At 37.5% G+C, this 13,188-nt stretch overlaps 1 protein-coding gene across 2 annotated transcripts in view; it reads left to right on the forward strand.

The window, feature by feature from the left end:
• The window catches only part of WDR26 (WD repeat domain 26), a 33,162-nt gene that overhangs the window by 7,461 nt on the left and 12,513 nt on the right, over nucleotides 1-13,188 (forward strand). The window contains exons 4-9 of one of the 2 annotated variants that reach the window (XM_026094591.2): nucleotides 1,291-1,427; nucleotides 2,323-2,420; nucleotides 3,233-3,389; nucleotides 5,121-5,177; nucleotides 8,078-8,216; nucleotides 12,431-12,571. In XM_026094591.2, coding sequence (XP_025950376.1) covers nucleotides 1,291-1,427; nucleotides 2,323-2,420; nucleotides 3,233-3,389; nucleotides 5,121-5,177; nucleotides 8,078-8,216; nucleotides 12,431-12,571 — 729 coding nt within the window. The remainder of the gene's footprint in view (nucleotides 1-1,290; nucleotides 1,428-2,322; nucleotides 2,421-3,232; nucleotides 3,390-5,120; nucleotides 5,178-8,077; nucleotides 8,217-12,430; nucleotides 12,572-13,188) is intronic. The other variant, XM_026094593.2, reaches the window with a different exon arrangement.

Raw genomic sequence — 13,188 nt, forward strand, 5'->3', positions numbered from 1 at the left:
TTAATAACTTTGTATATGAAAACTGTATTAAATATAGCTTCTTTTGAAGAGCTGATCATCTCTGGAAGTTAAAAATGCTTTATTTTCTGAGATTTTACGTATAGTAAGCCTTGAAAAACTTTTGCATAAGCTTTACTAGGGCAAGACTGTATTAAATTTCTCAATTATGCCTTCACTTAAGAGGGCTAGCAGTGTGTTCAAAACTAACAAGTAAACATTGACCAAATATGAGCATGAAAATAGCGAGGTGCTTGAGATCTCATGAAGCAAGGGAAGCTGGTGATTGCACTGATGTTGTATGCATTAGAAAAGCAAATCTGATTTGCTACACTTATTTTTTATTTTGTTTCTTACCGACATGTTCAAGAATGCACATTTTCCTTCTTAATGTGGTGAGTCTTGTGGGCCAGGGATATCTTCTCCTTCTGAAAACCACTAGCAGTAATGAAGATGTGCAAACACAGAATAGCTGATTTCATCTAGAAACAAGCAAAGTGTCTTTGTAATAAATTGCTACAATCAGAAATTCCTGGGACTTCAGGATTTTAAATGTAGTAAATTAATGCCTTTTTATCTACAGACATTAGTTATTAGAATAGTGGGCTTGATTTAACCAAAAAAGCTTACAAGATGAAAGGAAAAATATGAAGTGGGAGTGAATATTTCTGAGAAATGAAGAAAAGTGAAGCAAGCATTAAATATAGGAAGTTACAGTATTTCTGTATTCCTGAAAAATGGTAAAACACCTGAGGAAAACAACATAACTTGGAACTACAAAACAAGACCTCAGGCAGTGTCAGTTTGTTATTGCCATATGTTATGCAGCTATGCAAACAACCGATGTCAGCTCCTATATAAGCAGCATGAGAACTTGTTGAGTTGACCTGTAGTGTTCTGTGCTGTCATACAGTGTTAAATGTGTGATTAGTTGCTTTTGGGTTTTTTGCTTAATGAGCATGAGTTTGGGAGTCCAATCTAACTCAGGTTTGAAGAATGGTGGCTGAAAAGGGTGTAGGTATGAAATTGAGAGAAGTCGAGGGGGGGGGGGGGAATCTGAGGAATGAGGTAGGAAGATATTTGGAGCCCCATAAGGCAGGAAAAAAATCATGGATAACTTAATTGCTGCATTGTTGTTGAAAACCCAGCAAAAAAGAAATTAATGAAACATAACATATAGCTATATTTCTGAAGGGCATAGTAGAATGGTTTCTACTGTTCTGTTTAGGCTCAAACGTTTTCTGAAACTTCAGTCAACCTTTTTCCCCTGACTGCTGCTTTCTGTCATGTCAGAGGATGAAGTTTTTGCTGCTGCAGCAGAAGTACCTGGAATACCTGGAGGATGGCAAGGTCCTGGAGGCACTTCAAGTTCTACGCTGTGAACTGACACCACTGAAATACAATACAGAACGCATTCATGTCCTCAGTGGGTAAGTGTTTGGCCTTTGAGAGCTATTTCTATGGAATTTTCTAAGGAATTCTGCAGCTTGGGAGAAATATGACTGGTTGGTATCTTCCGGTCTCTAAAACACTGAAACACAGCCTTTGTGATGACACTATTTTATTTACACTTACTCCCAAAGACAAGGCATTTTCTCCCATCTCTGGGCCTGGCTGTAATCTTGTTGAAATCAATGGAAGAACTCCAGTGAATAGGCATGCTTTCTCTACCTGCTTTTTTTTTTTTTTTTTTTTTTTTTTTAATGGCTTTTTTTTTCCAGCAACTTTACTGACATTTTAAAAAATAACTCAAACTTTATTAAAGCTATTATCCTGTTGATTAATGTGCTGTAGTGAGATATGCTCTCTAAAATAGCGAGTAAAGAAAAACATTGAGTAGACAATGTTCTGTTTTAGATGAATGAAAATAACTTGTTTATGATTTACTCTTGTTTATGATTTATTTTCATAGTACTGGAACCCAAATTAATACATACGTGTATGGTCATCTGTTTTTGAAAAGTATTAGTATGTCATCTTATAACTGCATAAGTATACTTAAGTAGGTAAATATAACTTGTTCTGTTTTTTGGTTTCATCATCCCCAAAATCTGTGTGGTGTGGGTGGTTTGTTGTTGTTGTTGTTTTATTGGCAATTTGTAGACATCTGTTCCAAAAAAGATGCATGGCTGTGTGGAAGAGTTCCCTGCTTTTGTTCCTATGAGTCTCTATGTCCGTTAATTTCAAAATACTTTGAACTGGAAACAAGAACGTTATATTATATATCATGCTTAAAATTGGAAAGAATGATTCTAGAAAGACTTAGACTGTTAGTGTGTGTGCTCTCTCCCCTTTTTCTTTCCTTTTTTTTTTTTCTTTAAACAGGTATCTGATGTGTAGCCATGCAGAAGACTTGCGTGCAAAAGCAGAGTGGGAAGGGAAAGGAACAGCTTCCAGATCTAAGCTTTTGGACAAACTCCAGAGTAAGAAGTTCTAGTGTTTAGAACTTATTCCCATCTTTGTAAATCCAGTACGTCATACATAACTGCATATCCCAGGGAATTGATTTTAATTGTATTTGCCTGTTGATGTTTCTGTAGTTCTTAGTGAGGATGAATGTAGGTGCCTTTAGCACTTTGGTCTTCTGTATCTTAATGTTGTCTCTGATTGTCTGTCTGTAACAGCAGCTCTTGCTTCTTAGCTCTGTTGTATGCAAAAGTAGTATAACCTGGGGATTAAATGTGTAGGGTTTTTTCCTTCCTTTTTATGCCAGCTATGCTGCATATGCCAGCTATGCTGTATATGTCAACTAAGTGTCCTATAACCACCCCGATACTAGTACTAGTTGATACTGGTCTAAGACTGTAGTAGGGTTAATGGTTTCTCCTCTCAGTTCCTTGTGGCTGGTGTAATCATGGATTTTACAGCTCTTACACAGAGTATTCTGTATTTTGGTAGTATTGCTGTTAATTGAGACTCCCTCAAATGAACATGACTGATCTTGTTGTGTTTTATAGATTTTTTTCTTAAATATGATTTTGATTGAGTTCATATAAAATGATGCTTGTTGGCCAGGACAACATACTGTAACTACAAACATTGTGTACAGCTCTGCTTTCCAAAAGGTCATTCTTCTAGTTTCGGATATGTAGCTATAAACTTCACAAGCGATGTGCACTCTTTCCTGTAGCATTTAAGTTTTAATTACTGAAGTCTCTTCCAAAAACATTTGGATTAAAATATGCTCTTAGTTGCAACTTGGTTTTGACCTTTTTTTTCTTTAACTTTTCTAAAGCATACCTACCCCCATCAGTGATGCTTCCTCCAAGGCGTTTACAGAATCTGCTACGTCAGGCTGTGGAGCTACAACGGGATCGGTGCCTATATCATAATACCAAACTAGATAATAATCTAGATTCTGTCTCGCTGCTTATAGACCATGTTTGTAGTAGGTAAGAAACCCTTGCTACTTTTAAGATGGACAGCAATATCTCTTTGTCTTTTTAAAATAATCTAATTGCACTTAGTGTTTCAAGGAACGTGAATACTGTTCTAGTTGGGTTTAGTGGGGGTTGACTGGGAAAAGCCAGTGTTTATTAAACAACTGAAGGAGGGGGAAGGAGTAGAGAATATGTGTATAGAAGACTTTGATAACTGGCTGTGGGGTAACAGGGTCAGACTGAGGCTTTAAAATTTTAATCAGGTGCATATGAATGGCATATATTGCTATGCTAAGCCTTAAACGCTTATTGCTTATAACTTTGGGCAGCTAGTTTGTTTATTTATCAACACCTGATTGCTGTTACATACTAGTGATTCTCCAGTTATTACTTATCCAGACTGTCTTCAAGCTCAGTAGGTTGTAGAAAGCCTGCTAAAGCCTACTCCCTGATGTCATCTTTCATTTTCAGTTCTTAAGTGGTGCATTTTTAGATACAAACTAAACCAGAAATGTCTACTGCATGTTTCTGCTTTGTTCTATCTAATATATAATATGACTCGTATAAAGCACTATTTTCTCAAATTCATAAGGGTGTAAGTGTTAGTTCTTAAGACTATTTAGATTTTTTTTTAACAAGGAAACCAGTGCTGCTGCTTTACCTTAAAAACGCCATACTCCAGTAGAGATCAGGCGGGAAGATTTTTTTGTTACAAATGGCTGACTTGAGTGGTTTTCTTCAGGCAGTGAAAACTCAGTTGAGGACCTAAAACCTCAGTGTACCAAGTGTAGGTTTTGTGGAAAACTGCTGTGTATGACGCAGCTAGGGAACGAAGGCTGTAAGCTATAGGACGCTAAAACACCTAGAAAATCGGCAGATACGATACCCTTATGAGTTTTTTTTGGTGTAGCAAGTTGATATTTACTTGGTCTTGCAGGGGAGCATTTTTCATGTTAGGGCTAGTTCATCTGAGGAAGTTAAGTACTCCAACTCCTCTCTGATAAACTTGCTTTTAGAAACTTTCTGAACTCCAGCTGCTTTCACTTGTGTTCTCAGGTTACTTGGAATCTTTTTTAAAGACAGACTTCCATAGTACTTCATTGTAACCATCTTTAAGTTTTTAAAACTAGCGTCTCTGGCACTTTACATACTTGAGTAAATTCTTAGACTGTTGTCTAGGTTGCAGTTTTGGTACATCTGATTTATGTTATTGCAGCAGTTTTGTGTGTGTGTGTAGACATATGAATAACTTCCCAATTTTAAGAGCTATTGGAGATGACAAGATACAGGAGTTGTGGCTTTCTGACTTCAGAAATGAGTCTTAAAATTAGACTAACTGCAAGTAGTGATTTAATTTTAGTCTTTCTGCAAGTACAAAAATAACATTTGATGTTCTGTAGCTGGTTTGTGATTAATCAAACCCCAAAGAGCAGTCAAACCAACTGTGGAAAAACATCTCTTACTGAAGACAAACTAGATGGTCAGAACTGGATATAAAAGATACTATACACAACAAATCTGGACTTGAATTTCACCCATCTGAATCTACTAGCTGACATAAAAGTTTGGTCAAGGTGTTTTTCACCTAATGTGGTACTCCCTAGGCTAGCACATCTGGTATGTATATGTACATACTCATGGCTATAATCCCCTCCCCAAAAAACAAACAAACAAACAAAAACATTTCAAAACAGAGGCTTCCATTCTGTCCTCAACTCAACCTATTGTACCTACTTATTGCAGGGGTCTGAGATCAGTATGTGGTGCGCTGTACATGCTGCAATGCTTGGGCATAATGAGGTGAGTTAAAGACAGTGGAAGCCAAATTTTGATTAAACCGATAGAAGTAACAGCAGTCTAATAGTTTTGACAATTTTAGTTCTGTGATGTTTAAATGATAGAACACTGACAACTTTCACGTTTTTGGGTTGGGACTAACCTGTATTGAACTTGCGGCAATATTTTGCTCAAGCATGCTTGAATTGCACTAATGGGTAAAATGTTGAACTAAAACTTAATAGCTTGGCAAGGATGGGAGGTAGGAGGGAGCAACTGCTGACGGTGAAGGTGAGGCTTTTTCCACCTTATTTTGTCTGAGATTGTGATAATAGAGAATGAGGGTGATTACTTAATTTTTATTAATTGTTTGCTTTGAGAGCTTTAAGGCTAGTCTCTTTTTGCGGTATTCTGCCCCCTTTCTTTCATGTAAATACACTTTAGTCTGTGTTTAGAAACACACTGAAGCCCAAGAAAGAGGTGAATGCTGCTGCTTTCTAGGTACTGGGCTAATGTAGCATTTTTGGAAAAGAATTAAGTTATAAAAGTTGAGGGATAAATCTTTCATTGTATGTACCAGGATTAGTGAAGTAGCTGTCTGAGATTAAATTTAGAATTTTGAACTTCTGTAAATACAGTAACAGATGACTTTTAGAAACTTTATATCAGTATGTGAACAGCATGATTTAAGTTCATTGTGCTGAACAGAACAGTTTGTAATGCAAAACTTGAACGATGTAAAACCTCTTTGAACCACAGTAATACCTAATTATCTAAAATGGAAACTGTTAAACTACTATATTCAGTTTCTTGTTTTGAGGCTGCTGCTAATTTATTCTGTGGAAGGTTTACTTAATATGAGCTTCATTATCTGTAAAGTCAGACTTACTGGATTATATGCTTCATTAGTTAAGAGAACTTTTTGTGAGAGAGTTCTGATGTAACTGGATTGGGATGTGTCTGCAGCAACTATATCAGCTATGCCCGTTACCTTTTTAGGGCTGTAAAGACCACCTTACTGTGAAAACTGGGTACTGTGGCAATATACTGCTTTTTTAAGTCCTTAAAACTTGGCCTTTCTTTAGCTTTAAAATGCAGGAGTTGCTGCATTTTTTTTCTAATAAAATATGCTGAAAAGGCTTTCCTTGGCACTATGTGCCCCCTGTACTTTTTATGGTTTCGGGATGAAGACTCTTTCACCTTCTAGAAGCAATTGCAGCTCTGAAGAAAAACATTAACTTACCAGAATATGGCTAAATAATAATGAAATGCTCCTCCGGTAGGAGCATAGGTTTGTTTGAAAGTTTGCCTGCCTCACTCTAGACTCCAAGAAAATACGGCCTCTATTGTGGGTGCAACTTTTCAGCTTGGGCTCAGTGTCATTGCGGCGGCAACTAGGCAGCTCTTGGTCAGCTTCAAGCAGGAGCAGAACAGGCTTGTGCTTCTGTATAAAAGAAAGCAGACAAACCCAAGAAAGCCAGGTACAGATGTGGATATGTATGCTTTGTTTATCCTCTATCACGAGACAGGTTGAGGTATGGTGTGGTTGTTTTGCGTTGCCCCAATGCTCTTTAAGCATAGAACTAGTAAGTGTCTTCTAGTTAAAGAAAATGTAGTGAGAGGACGTATCAGCATATGGAGCAGAACTTCTTCTGGTATGAAGTAGTTTTCCTGGTGTCTGTAAACCTGGTACATCCAAACTTTGTTTTAAAATGAAGTTAAATGAAGGTTTCTGTGGCTTTTTTATTTTGCCAATTTATCTCCAGTGTTAAGTACAACTATACACCGATGTAGTGTTTCGTTGTTACGGTAGTACCTTAGTACCTTTGTGTCCCATCACAGGCTTGTTTTGCCCTGCCGTGCTGCGTACCATAAAAACTCAGCATAAGACCAACCTGCTCCAGGATCCCTACTGTTTAGGCAAAAACATGGACAGTTTGGCATCTGAACAATAAACCTGTAGTAACTGTGGTATTGCTTATAAAAGCAGTTGCCTGTTCCACTTGTTTTAGATCAGCTTTCAAATTCTTGTATGATGGACAACCTGTAAATAAAATAAAAATTCTCTCCAGTTTAGGTAAAAACTTATTGTTTTGACTGTTAGCTTTTTCTTGGTGTGCAACTGGAAGATATATTTTTTTCTCCTCGGTGTGTAACCGGAAGATTAAATATTAGCTACAGGGAAATGTTTGACTCTTCTCTTTCAATAGTTTAATGTATCATATAATACTTAGTTTAATAAGCATTTAATGTTTTACAAAATACTATGGATTTTGTGAAGGGAAAGCAGTTCTGGTTGAAAGCTCATAATGGTGTCTTGTTAGTTATGCTTAGATGCTGTATGTGGTGCTCTGCAAAGAAAGTGGGATTTTTGCCTTCATTTTGTGTCCCCCTCCCCCCATCTCATTGCGAGATCACAATCAAGAAAAAGAGATAAGAGTATTCTTTTATTCAACTCTTATGTAAGAATCATTTCTACAGATCTGGCAAAACATAACTAAGTTAGATACTTGCCATAATTGTACATGTAATGCACTGAATATTTCCAGTGGGACTCAGAGGTTGGGACTGCAGTACTTTCTGTACATCACAGAAGTATATAGGAATAAGCTGTTACTGTCCTGAGAAGGTCAGTTTTATTCCAGCCTACATGAAAGGATAATGAATTATGTGAGAATTATGTCAGAGTAGCTCTAAGCTCTTACAATTAGTTACAACCACTTGGCAGCCTGACCTTTTTACCACATTAGAAACTTCATCCTGTACTTATTTGAAGCAGCTGTTAATTCAGCATTTTTCTAAACTGTCTGGTTTCACATCTAAATACCTTTTTTTTTTTTTTTAATCTAGTTATTTATCTAGCAGTAAAAACTAGGTCTTGCTGCTTTCTTAAGCTGTTTAATGCATCCTTTTCTTTTCCTCAGGAAACAGTTCCCGTGCTACACACAGCAGATACTTACGGAGCACTGTAATGAAGTGTGGTTCTGTAAATTCTCCAATGATGGCACTAAACTAGCAACAGGATCTAAGGACACAACTGTTATTATATGGCAGGTTGATCCCGTAAGTGTGCAACATATGTTAAAATGTGCATGACTTGTCTTTCCTTCCCTACTTTCTGTCACTAGGTGGACCTGTTTTTTTTTTTTTGTTTGTTTTGTAGAATGGTCTTATACTTACTGTAGCCCAGTGGTTAGGGTATTTCTCTAGGTTGTGAAAGATGGAAGATCAGTCTAGTGCAAGTTAGCTAAGGAAGACAATTGAAAACCAGATGCCTGAATGTAAGAGGAGTTCTAGTGCCTGAGCTGTTGGCCGCTTTGAGGCGGGAACGTGCCTCTAACCAGCACTGCTGGGTAGAGCCTGCTGGAGCCTTCCAGGGGAGCTTCATGGCTTGAAAGCCTTGAGGAGGAAGCATTGGGTGAGAGTGGAGGGAGGAGTATGGCAGTGAGCAGAAATGGCCTTTTATTCCTTAATGCTTTCTTCAAAATCACTGCTTAGTAAGAATACTTCTGATGTATAAACACGTCTAACCTTTTTCCCATGTTTTTTTAATCCTGTTACTACTAATATACTTGGGTTTAAATGCTTTAGTCCATTTCACCATTTGTCACATTATGAGTAATAAAATGGTGTGTGCTGAACTAAAACTGCATCAGTCTACCACTTTACGCTAGTTGCCATTGTATGATTTGCCTTGGCTTGAGGTGAAGATTTAAGCACCTGTCAGAATCTGACACATCAAAGTATATCCAGTCATTTTCTTACAGACTTGCATTTCTAATTTTTGATACTAACACTGGCACTGTTCTTCTTATAAAATATAAATCTTGTTGTAGCTGTAGGATATCTTTCCTACTTGTATATATTACTGTGTAAATAAAAAGTTTAAGCAGTGAATCTGACTGTTTTAATTGACTCTGCTAGAAATGGGGTGAAAGTATGTCCATGTTCTATAACAATTGAAAACAGCTAATAAACCTAAGCATGTGCACAAAATTTCTGAAGTTGTTGATGCTTATAAAACATTATCAGAAATAAAATTCTTAATTTTCAACCACACATCTGCAAGCTGGTATCATACATGAGAGATGAAAGGTGTTTGCAGTCCCGTAATAACTTTTTTTAAGAATTTGAGAGCTGAAGCTGATCCTTTCCTCCCACTACAGGTTAGGAGGCTACATAATTTGAGTCCCTTTGCTATTAAGAAGAAAGATGGAAGAACTTAAAACCTGCTTCCATGTGCATGGTTGTTATATAGCTCTTGAAAACAAGCAACAAGTGCTATGGATTCTTCAGGCATGGTGCTGTTGTGGTTTGTTTGCTGCTGGAGCTAGTGTGCTCGGGGCTGAGAGATGAACAACATCATTATCTGACTCTTGTAGTTTATTTAGGAAATGATCTGCCTTTTTTAAATAAACTGAGAACTTCTAAGTGAATTAGGATCGCATATTTTTGCTGTGCTTCCTAGATTGGCTTGTCACTTGATAGCAGAGGTGCACCTTCCTTTGTTTTTTAATACCCAGCATCTCAATTAGATGTTGGATAACAATTCACTGTAAGACTTTCTAGTTAATCAAACAAAAACAGATGTTTTGTGAATGTTTCAGATTAGATAATGCTTTTGGCCATGGACTGCTAAGGGAACAAAATTTCATAATAAGTAGTTGGTAGGAAAGCCATGGAGAGTTTTATTTTCTGTTTTTGAATACTTTCAGATAAAACTTAACCGTTTCAAGGAGGTAGCCTTCTAAATGATATTAGGCCCCATAAATTGCTTGTTTTCATACTTGCCAGAACACTTTTTTCTCACTTCCAGTAGCAGTTGTTGACAATATCTTTTTCAAACATAAATTTGATAAAACTTTCAAGGCTTTAGATTTTTAGGATTATTCTAATTTGTGTATATAAGCTATAGAGAAACATCCTTCAAACTCTGCCTCGGCTGGTAATGGACAGGACACAGTTTTAGATGAATGGTGTTCTCTTTCCACACTCAGTAGTACTTTGTGTATGAGAATTCTTCTTTTTTTTCCTTTCTTTCTCTCATCTCTCCCTGTGTGTAATGACATTATTTCCATGTGTTATTTTCTTCCTGATTCTTTATTTTGTGCTATGTCTTTTTTTAAGACCCAACTAGATGTCTGCTGCGTTGTCTCTAACCTATGCTTCTGTTCATTTTCTTTTGCTCACTTCATGGTTCTTCTGCAGATTCAGCAGCATTAAATAATATCTTGACTGAACTAGGTTTGTATGTGGAATGCATTATTTGAGCACTAGTAACCCTAGAGCCAAAAGGGTAGGCACAGTACACTCATCCTCTTGTCTGTCATGCATCCTCTGTGAGAGAGCTCTCCTTTAACTTGTTCCTTCCAGGAACCTTTCCTTCTTGCTGCAGTCTTGAACTATGGACAGGGAGTTTTTTTTGGCTTCTTGGCCAAGGAGGTAAACTACTGCAGATCTAAGTTGATTCTCGAATGGTTGGTCTAGCTTCTTCTACGTGCAGAAAACTGGAAAGCTCTATGTAAGAGATGGAAGTTCTAAGATTTCTTTTGGTGGAGGCTGGGAAGTAAATTGACTGTTTGGGGACTTTTTTCTTCCTGAAATACATTAACTGCTGTTTGTTTTTAGTGAGGGCAAACATGGCATTGCAGTTTTTCAGTATCTGGAGAAAAGTATGAGAGCAGCTTGAGAGAAGACTTTCATGGCTGTTACTACCCTCAGAAGAGTAATATCCTATGTGCCTTGCTCCCCATGAGTCTTTGAGGAGGTGCAGGAGAAATGACAGGTTCCTTCAATTAATCCTGACCTGAAAAGAAATGCAGCAGTCACAGGCAAGCTCCAGGATGTGAGATGATGTCAGATATGATTCCATTTCTGTGCAGAGCAGTTCAGCTAGAGACAGATGGTAGCATCTAATGCAGACCAGGAAGAATACGTAGAATGGAAAGAAGAGCCTTGAAGTGGTCCGTTCACTTGTCTGTTTTATTTTGTGCGTTGAAGATTGTTTGAAGATTCTTCTGAGGAATCTAATTTCTCTGGCCAACAGAACCATCAAGACTGCAGGCTGAGAGTCACCGAATCCTTCACAGCTGATTCCCCTGAAACAGTCCTTCGTGTCACGTTGTTCCTCTATCGACAACATTCTTTCTCTTTAGAATCCCAAGTTAGGAGGAGGAGCTCTGCTGGTTAATGCTAAAACAAACAAACAAACAAAAAAAGACTACTTGAGAAATCGAGCTAGATCTTCAAATCAGACTCTTTTGAAAAGAAGTAGGCGATACAACTCCCCCCTCCCCTGCAAAGAGAAGAAGAAGAAAAAAGAAAATCTACTTGCTCTTTTCCAAGAGGTTTCACAAAAGTAAAGAGTTTAGCAGACTCTGTTTTTTCTATATACATGTGCTGTTGTTGAAAGTGTCTGTGCTAATGCTGAATTGAAGTGTGTTCTGTACTTGGAAAGCTGGTATATGGTTGTGCTGCGAGGGCTAGCTGGCACTACTTATTTTGATGGCAAGCTGCTTGAAAGACAAGTTCCTTAGACAAGGCATTAGTAGAATAGTTGTGGCACAAAGGTGATAATGAGATACTCTGTAAACAAAGTATGCTTGTGTCTCTTCATCTGCTAAACCTAGCAGAAGAGATGGACAGCTTGCTGTAGGCTGCACTTCTGAAATAAGGACACTGCTTAAGCTCTTAATATTTTTCTGTAAAACCTCTTGCTTCACCAGCACACACAAGATACCTTCAGTTTATAAAAACACAGCAGTTGGAGGTTTTTCCTTCTCAGCATTCATGAAGGTTTTGGTTATTAGCTCTGCTACTTAACCGTAGCAGGTTTCTAGCATGTCTGTGCTGTATTTTTAAGGAAGTAACTTCCATCTATAAACGATGGATAATTGTACTTCCTACTCAAGCAAATATAGAGACTTGTTCTAGCATGCAGGATTCCTATAGTATCAAATGTTATGTAACATACAAACTGTGCACAGCAACATTTTGTGAGTTCCACATTCAGAGTTGCAGAAGATTAGAATAGAATACTTTGTTTTTTTGCTTTGCATGCTTTGCTTTCTTTTTATGGCTCTACTTGGTAAACCAGCAACTACTTTTTGAGTAAGAACAAACATGTGACTTCTTTTTTCTTTTAAAAAAAAAAAAAAAAAAAAAAGGTGGCAAGTTGCGCAGTGCAAACTTCCCATGCTGTACTTAGACACTCTGTACATGTGAAATCTTGTCGGAGTTATCTGCATTGTCTTAACAGAATCCCTCTCTTGTTTCAGGATACTCATCAGCTAAAACTGCTTAAGACATTAGAAGGTCATGCGTATGGGGTCTCTTATATTGCTTGGAGTCCAGATGACAACTATCTTGTTGCCTGTGGCCCAGATGATTGTTCTGAACTTTGGCTCTGGAATGTACAAGTAAGTGGTGCCCAAGATTAAAAATAAAACTTCATGGTCAGCCTGCTGATTTTGTTCAAATATTTAAATATGTAATGATAAAGGAAGTCTCTTCAGAAAGCTTGCTGCACAAAGGTGTGAATGTGAAGAAGAAACTGATCTTTCCTTCTCCCTGTTTTGAAAAATACAAGTGAACTATGACAGCCTACAAATTCTGTACTCATGATATTAGGGTATCTGGTTACTGATCGTTTTTGAGAAGAGATGGATTAAATCCGTAGGGCCTTAGAGAGCTACTGAAGAGAATAACAGAGGAAGGTAATCAAGAAGAACAAAGGGCAGAAGTATTGTCTAAAGGGGAGCAGAGTTACTTTCTGGAGAACAGAACGAGTAGCAAAAATAAAAGCTAAGCTATTTTTCACCTTGTATAACCCTCCTAGTGATATTAGAGGAAGGTCTACAGAGGCTTAAATTCACAATTTCAGAGCTTTCTTTCAAACACATGCTACAGAATTTGGCCATTTTGTCTGAGTTTGAAAACCCTATTTTGCTGTTGATTATTATGGGCAGCTGAGTTGATATCAAGGCTTCTGTTGCTGGCTATATAGTCTCTCTTATGCTGTCTTGGACTCTGAACT

The sequence above is a fragment of the Dromaius novaehollandiae genome, chromosome 3 (genome assembly GCF_036370855.1).
Source record: "Dromaius novaehollandiae isolate bDroNov1 chromosome 3, bDroNov1.hap1, whole genome shotgun sequence".
NCBI lineage: Eukaryota > Metazoa > Chordata > Aves > Casuariiformes > Dromaiidae > Dromaius > Dromaius novaehollandiae.